This window comes from Apus apus, chromosome 1, assembly GCF_020740795.1.
Source record: "Apus apus isolate bApuApu2 chromosome 1, bApuApu2.pri.cur, whole genome shotgun sequence".
NCBI lineage: Eukaryota > Metazoa > Chordata > Aves > Apodiformes > Apodidae > Apus > Apus apus.
In genome coordinates this window covers 153,990,734-153,997,991 of record NC_067282.1, presented here as the reverse complement: position 1 = coordinate 153,997,991, position 7,258 = coordinate 153,990,734, and the positions used below count along the sequence as shown (strand labels likewise).

At 46.8% G+C, this 7,258-nt stretch overlaps 1 protein-coding gene across 1 annotated transcript; it reads left to right on the top strand.

The window, feature by feature from the left end:
- On the top strand, positions 1 to 7,249 carry POLR3H (RNA polymerase III subunit H). Its single transcript, XM_051635858.1, has 6 exons — positions 1 to 334; positions 1,396 to 1,492; positions 3,732 to 3,818; positions 4,798 to 4,861; positions 5,496 to 5,703; positions 6,374 to 7,249. Exons 1-6 carry the CDS (start codon positions 224 to 226, stop codon positions 6,425 to 6,427), a joined length of 621 nt encoding a protein of 206 aa, XP_051491818.1. The 5' UTR covers positions 1 to 223; the 3' UTR covers positions 6,428 to 7,249.
- Positions 7,250 to 7,258: the final 9 nt, after the last annotated feature.

Here is a 7,258-nt window from a genome sequence, read left to right as displayed (position 1 = left end):
GAAGTGCCTGCAGGCCGGGGAGCGCGCGGCCGGGCCCGCGTGCGGCAGGGCGGGGGGAGGGGCGGCAGCGGCCCCGCCGGGACCCCCCAGATCCCGGGACCCCCGGGACCCCCCGGCGCCCTCCTCCGAACCCCGCCCCGCTTCAGTGGCTGGGGGGGGGGCGCGGGTCTCGGGCGGCGCGGCGCCCCGTGTCTCCGTCCCCCCAGAGGCGCCCCGCGGCAGCATGTTCGTCCTGGTGGAGATGAGCGACACGGTGAGGATTCCGCCCTGGCAGTTCGAGAGGAAGCTGAACGAGTCGATCGCTGAGGAGCTGAACAAGAAGTTGGCCAATAAGGTAACGCGTGGGTCGTGGCAGAGGCCGGGGCAGGCCTCGTAGCGCTCCTTCCCTTTGGCTCGCAACGAGGTGCCTGGGTGAGGTCTCGGGAGAGGGGGGAGGTGCAGGCCCTCCCCGGGGCTGAAACACTGGGCAGGAGCTGCTCCTCCGTGTGTGCAGCAGTCTGAAAAGCACGCAAACCAATCCACCCGGTCAGCGAATTTCAGCAAAAGACAAGGTAAATAAACCTAGCGCGGTAATACTGGAAGAGACGCGAAGCTTCTAGCAGCTGACTTGGGTCTGCGCTGAGTACTTGAAAGACAGCGTCGCAGTAAGGGGTTGGTCTGTGGTGCGAGATCTAAAAAATGGTTCTGTCGTTGGCCAGGAGGTCCCAGTTTTCCTGTGCAGCCCCTGGGGTTGTGATTATGCTTTCAGCCCGAGGCAGGTGCAAATCTCAAAAGGCAGCTTGGAAGCAGAGCTCAAAAGAGCCACCTGCAGTGACTGAGGGTTGTGAGCAGCGGATTATACAGACATGCTGGTGAAAAGCAAAACGTCCCTCATCTGCTGATGATTAGTAGGTGCCTCAAATTTTTTAGGTTGTGAAGCCTTCTCAGAAGTAGCAGAGAAACTAGGAGTTGTTCTTGTCCCTCCCCAGAAATAATAACATTTAAGACAAAAGCAAGCCTAGAGGCTTCTGAAAGTGTAACTCAAGTGAAAGGTGCATTTAGCCTTTGGATGAGCTGTGGGGCTGGTGAGTGGTATCTGTGGGCAGCTGTTCAGTGTCTTGGCAGGTCAGGTTCTCCCACTGCTGACAGTCGCCCAGAGGGTTTCTGTTTGTAGCAGTGCTCTTTGCAGTGCCAGGGAAAGCACATCCTCCCACCACTCCTGGATAAGTTTGGGGTTCCCTGCAATGCAGTGTGGTTAGGGTTGGCTGGGGCTGCTGAAGAGCCTAACAAAACAGCCTCCCCTCTCTTGCCTGCTTTTGAAAAGCTGTGCACAGTGTATAAATGTGATGGTTTACTTCATTTAACCTGGTGGGTTGCTTGGTTTATTGCTTTTTAAATGCATTTTCCTTTGAGCAGGTTGTATACAACGTCGGCCTCTGCATCTGTCTGTATGATATCACAAAGCTGGAAGATTCATACATATTCCCTGGAGATGGGGCATCACACACCAAAGGTATATTCTTGTGCTCAGTTTTATAGTTTTGCAGAAGGTAGGTGACCTGGAAGTATAAACTTGAGTTCAGTTGTTAGGGAAAGTTTAAAGGAAATTACTGGAGTTCATAGCCTTAACTCTGTTTCTGCTGGGAGGGCAAGACAAACACAGCAAAAATCTCATTCCTTTGCATTTTTTGAGCATAAATACAGCTTTCCTGGGGTGCATTAGAAAGGGTGTGGTTAGTAGGTCAAGAGAGGTTCTCCTCCCCCTCTATTCTGCATTGGTGAGGCCGCATCTGCAGTATTGTGTCCAGTTCTGGGCCCCTCAGTTCAAGAAGGACAGGGAACTGCTGGAAAGAGTCCAGCGCAGAGCTACTAAGATGATTAAGGGAGTGGAACATCTCCCTTATGAGGAAAGGTTGAGGGAGCTGGGTCTCTTTAGCTTGGAGAAAAGGAGGCTGAGGGGTGACCTCATCAATGTTTACAAATATGTAAGGGGTGAGTGTCAGGGAGATGGAGTTAGGCTCTTCTCAGTGATGACCAGTGATAGGACAAGGGGTAATGGGTGTAAATTGGAGCATAGGAGGTTCAAGGTGAATATCCGAAAAAATTTTTTTACTGTGAGAGTGACAGAGCACTGGAACAGGCTGCCCAGGGAGGTTGTGGAGTCTCCTTCACTGGAGACATTCAAAGCCCACCTGGATGCGTTCCTATGTGATGTACTCTAGGTGACCTTGCTCTGGCAGGGGGGGTTGGACTAGATGATCTTTCGAGGTCCCTTCCAACCCCTAGGATTCTATGATTCTATGATTCTATGATTTTTAAATAGCCAGTCCTGTTTACCTTCTCCAGCAGTCCATCTCTGTTCTACAATTGGAGCCATAATTGTAGGATAAGGAAGGGGTTAATTTAATGTAAAGTGATTGGAAATACAGAAAATAAGTTGTATTAATTGTTCTGCATTTGTCTAGTATTTTTTCTTTTTGAAGCATATTTGTCCCTGCTAGAATGCTGAAATGTGTTTCTAAATGTAACATTTGCACAGCATTTGATGCTGTTTTCCTAGCTGGAAGTTTTGCTAAGTATTTGTTTGAGACTTAGACAGATCTGGTTCAGCCTACATTTCTAGTGACTTGAAATTAGTCATTGCTTTGCTTTGACTTTTGTCACATCTCTCTGAGTAAACACTGGAAGTAAACACACAAAAGCAAGTGTCATACATTTTTAAGCTAAAATAAGTTTCTTTAAGTAAGATGGAAAGAGGTGCCTTTTTTCTAGCTGCAGTTTTCAGAGTGGAAGAGTAGCTTAAGCACCTGGAATACTGCTTCTTGGAAGGGAGCTGGACAGACTGTATGTGGCTCCCCTTGTCTAAATTTTAACCCTGACAGAACTCCCTCCCTGCAAATAAAAGCCTCTCTAATTCTGAAGGAGGATGGCAGGCTTTCCTGTTTGGTTTAATCTCTTCTCAGCTTCTTAACTTTGAATGAAACTGATCTCCTTGAACTGAAAGGAGAATGTATTCCCTCTGAGCTGGAAAAAAACTCTCCTGCTTTCAGGATCTGGGGTGGCACTTTAATAAATCCTGCTGTGTCTGGTAATACCTTTCTCTAATGTACTGCCTGATTTTTATGTAAAAGAGGAGCACAGAATATAGACAGCTAAAATGATGTTAAGTTGCTCATAAGCATTGTTTGGCTAAGACTGTCTCAGTGTAACATTCTTATAAACGCAAAATGCCTAGTTAGAAATATAATCTTACTCAACGTGGATGAAAAATGCAGTCATGTTAGAGAATCTTATTTACTCTGATAATATTTGATATCAGATATTTTGTTTAAAGAAAATACAGCATTGCTGACAAAGATAGAAGGGGTAGAAATATTACAAGAAAGCATAATTTCAACTGATATTCTTGGCCTCAAAGCATTGTGCAGGAATGCTCACGAAACTAAAGCAGAGGTTCTGCTCCAGGTTCTTAATTTACAGTTTTATTCTCTGAATTCTTGCAAGCTTGAAGAGCAGAGTGCATAGGGCTGGTGATCAGCTGCTGTCATAAGTCATACAAAATAATTAGCAGTTAGAACCCTCTTAACTCCTATTTTTCTATCTTAATTGGTGCCTGTAGGGAAACTGTAAAAGAATCTGGGTCTTTTAGAGGGCATATGCGATGTGGGATTTTGTTTTAATGGCTGCCACCCTGTGGAAGGAGCATCGTTCACTAACGTGGATGTAACGTTCATGATCTGTTTTCCTTCCAGTGCATTTCCGCTACGTGGTCTTCCATCCCTTCCTGGATGAGATTCTGGTTGGACAGATTAAAAGCTGCAGCCAGGATGGTGTTCACGGTAAACCACAGCTTCTGAGGTCGGGGACACACAAGCTGCAGAGCTCTTGGGTTTGTTGAGGTGTGCGATGACAGGTTGCACAGTGCTGCCTGTGAGCTGGCTAGAGACTGTTGCTGGCTGCTAGCACTGCTCCCATCTGAGGGCGGTTGGTAGTTCCAGCCTGGCAGCTTCCCCTGCTCTCATGGTTTTGTCTGCATTCCCCTTTCCTTTTGTCACTCATGTGCATGCCCAAGAAGAACAGGCAAAGCCCATCTGGAGCAGAGACTGGTTTCATTGTCTCGCTTCAGTTAACAGAACTTGTTATTTTTAAAGTGATAGCAGCAGCTCGTGTTGGCCTGAGACATCTTGCATATATTTCTGTGCAAATTCATGATTGTTTCCTGTACCTGGAAACACGGCAGGGAAATGTCTTTGTGAGCAGAAATTGCTGCCAGGTTTATGGAATACATAATTGATGAGTTGCTTTTCTTTCTTGTAGGAGTCTTCATGCAAGCAGCCTTCTTGGTTGTTAAGTTAGGACAATAAGATTGTCCTGGCTGCATTTGTTGCTGAATTTGGGCATTTCCACTCAGGATCACAAAATCTTAAGGGGGGAGGTGGGGATTGTTCTAACTTTTATACTGGTCTTTATTTAACATGTTACATCTGTGATTTCTAAGCTCTTTTCAGTCACAGACCTCTATAGCATCTGACTCATTTCTTGGAATGCTTTCATTTCCAATCCTGCTCCAAACAGCCCTTTTCTTTCTCAGTGGGCAGGAAGACTGTACTCTATAGCTGTATGTACTTTCAGCTGAGTGGTTGCTTTGCTGCCAACTGAAATTGAGTATTGTGGCTCAAAGAATAATTCCTGCATGATCTCAGATGTCCTTCCTGAAAGAGGAAGGAGAATGAGTCCAGAAATGCATTTTAGGAATTGCCGCCAGTACGTCATTTGTGAAGAAGCATTTCAGTCTTAATCACATAATTTTCTCCTCAGTTTCTATTGGATTCTTTGATGATATTGTCATCCCACCAGAATCCCTGCAGCAGCCAGCTAAGTTGTATCCTTTGATCACCTTTGATAACTTCGCTACTTCATTTCAAAAGATTGTGCAGTGCTGGCCCAACAGGCATTCACTGCTGCAACAATGAAGGTGCTCAGTGGCAGAAGCTAAGCCCTTGTGTCAGGCGAGCCCCACAGACTGTTATCACAGCTAGACAGGCCTCATGCTTATTAGGTTTTGCAGGATCATTGTTCCCACTGATAGGAATGAATGGCAGTGTCCCCCAAACAACCGCAGTGTAATCCCTGCCTCTAGTCTTGGCTGCTGCTGAAGACAAGAATGCCAGTTTTACCGCATCGTGTCATGTCTAGATACGTGGTGTGTCTAATGCATTTATTTGTGGTAGGCCAGGTCTTGGATTTGAGGGTTTTGTTTGGTTTAGGTGTTTTGGTATGTTTTTGGGAGAGCAAGAGTGACCCCAGCTCTGCCCAGCAGCATACACTTTGGAGCAGGAAAATCAGAAACAAGACAGGGGGCCTGGGCTGCACAGATGGTGTCCTAGGACAGTGCGTTGGGGTTTGAGAAATAATTGTGAAAAGGCTTTTGAGTCTGTTCCCAAAATGGTCAGAAAGTGAGTGGCCTGTCAGGCAGAATACTGATTGTTTCCATCCTTGACCCTTGGGGTGGGCAGCGACGAAGCAGAGCAGGTGTGGGTGTGGGAATACGAGACAGAAGAAGGAGCCCATGATCTTTACATGGACATTGGGGAGGAGATCCGCTTCCGAGTCGTGGATGAAACGTTTGTTGATACATCACCAACAGGCCCAAGTTCTGCAGAGGCCTCCACTTCAAATGCCACAGAAGAAGTGCAGAAGAAAGAAGCACCCTACACTCTTGTGGTAACTACGTGCGCAGTTCAGAGAGCCTTGTGAATGTTGTGGTTTGTTCTTTGTCTAATAGCATTCCTTTCCCAAGGAGCTGATTGCTTTAAGCTGACTGTGAAGCAGAGAGAGTCACAAAATGAAAGGATTGGAAAAGGGGAGAAATGAGGTTGTTCTTGTGGTCACACTGTGTTTGCTGTGTGTTCTCATTGGAACACTTCGTGCTGGTTGGTGGAGTTGCCCTGGGAGGCTGATTTAAAGCAGACTGTGGAGGCAGGATCTGCAGGTAGGGAATAAGTGTACAAGGAGCAGAGAGTGGGGAGAACCAAATCAGGGCTTATACAGCAGCTGCACGGTCTTCCCCATGCAGTGTTTAGGCATGAGATCCACCTGAGTACAACACAAGAGACAGATGGGTCTGAAGCAGTAAGTTCTGTCCTCTCACAGCTGAAGCATGTCAGGACAGCCAAGAGGTGGAATGGGCAAGTGCTTGATTTTGAAGTGTTGGACATTTAGTGTAGTGTTGACAAAATACAAAGGAGTTTGGGCAAGTGCTGGGCAAGCTCTGGTAGGAAAAGTCCTGAAATCTCACCCATAACTTGGGTGAGAGATTTTATATTTTTATACATTTACTTCTGTGTTCTCGCTGCAGTTCATAATTGCACACTCTTTTCTTCTCTGTGAACAGGGATCAATCAGTGAGCCAGGCCTGGGCCTCCTGTCGTGGTGGACAAACAGTTAGCTGCCATCAGAGCCTGCTCTGCAGAAAGTCTTTCTGGTGGATGTTTGGGGGATTGTGGGATCCTGCTGGTGTTCATTGCTCCTCTGAAGCTGAATGAAAAATTAGACCTGCCATTCTCCGTTTCCCCTTCAGCTTCCAACCTGCCAGATCGAGACAGTCACTTTCAAGAAATGTCTGTGCTGATCTGCAGAAGTGAATTTACAGGCACAGAAAGCCTTGAGTGCAGCAGCAGCAAACTCAGCTGGAGCTTTGGTCTCCTGCCCTGGAGGGAAAACTGGGGAGGTCTTTACTTGTCTGAATTAAGAAGGGAGTTAACTTCAATGAGTGCAAGCAGGAGAGAATGCCTGTCAAGATGGATCACTCCCTTGGGCTGAGAGCTTGATCTCAGAGGGGTAGAAACCTGCTGGTTCTTTTGACAGGAAATGGAGAAGAAAAACAGCAAAAGACTGAAGCTAATAGGGGTGCAGTACTCTGGAGACCTGGAAAATGCTGCTGCTGGGAGGGCAGGGGAGGTGGTGGTAATGTCTGCAAAGAATGGGAACTTAACCCATGGATGAAGTCAGTCGAAGAGAACTCCGTGTCAGTGGCTTATCCAAAGGTAGTTTAGGCTCTGTGAAGATGACCACTGTGGAAGGCTACAGACTGCTTGTTGTGCTGAATGGGTGGGCTGCATTCATGTAGAATGAGCTAAACTTTGCAGGAGTTTGACTGAAAGTGTGCAATTATGAACTGAAATGGACCAAGGCTGCTTCAAGCAAGTTAAATGCTTGTTTATGGGGGGTGTGTTAAAACCAGAAATTGAATAAACAGTGAATAAACTCAGCCTGCCTT

Excerpts from the sequence above, each read along its gene's own strand:
- POLR3H (XM_051635858.1), top strand. The coding sequence starts at position 224 with ATGTTCGTCCTGGTGGAGATGAGCGACACGGTGAGGATTCCGCCCTGG. Across the intron at positions 335-1,395 it reads ACAAGAAGTTGGCCAATAAG|GTTGTATACAACGTCGGCCT; the intron begins GTAACGCGTGGG and ends TCCTTTGAGCAG. Across the intron at positions 1,493-3,731 it reads TGGGGCATCACACACCAAAG|TGCATTTCCGCTACGTGGTC; the intron begins GTATATTCTTGT and ends TTTTCCTTCCAG.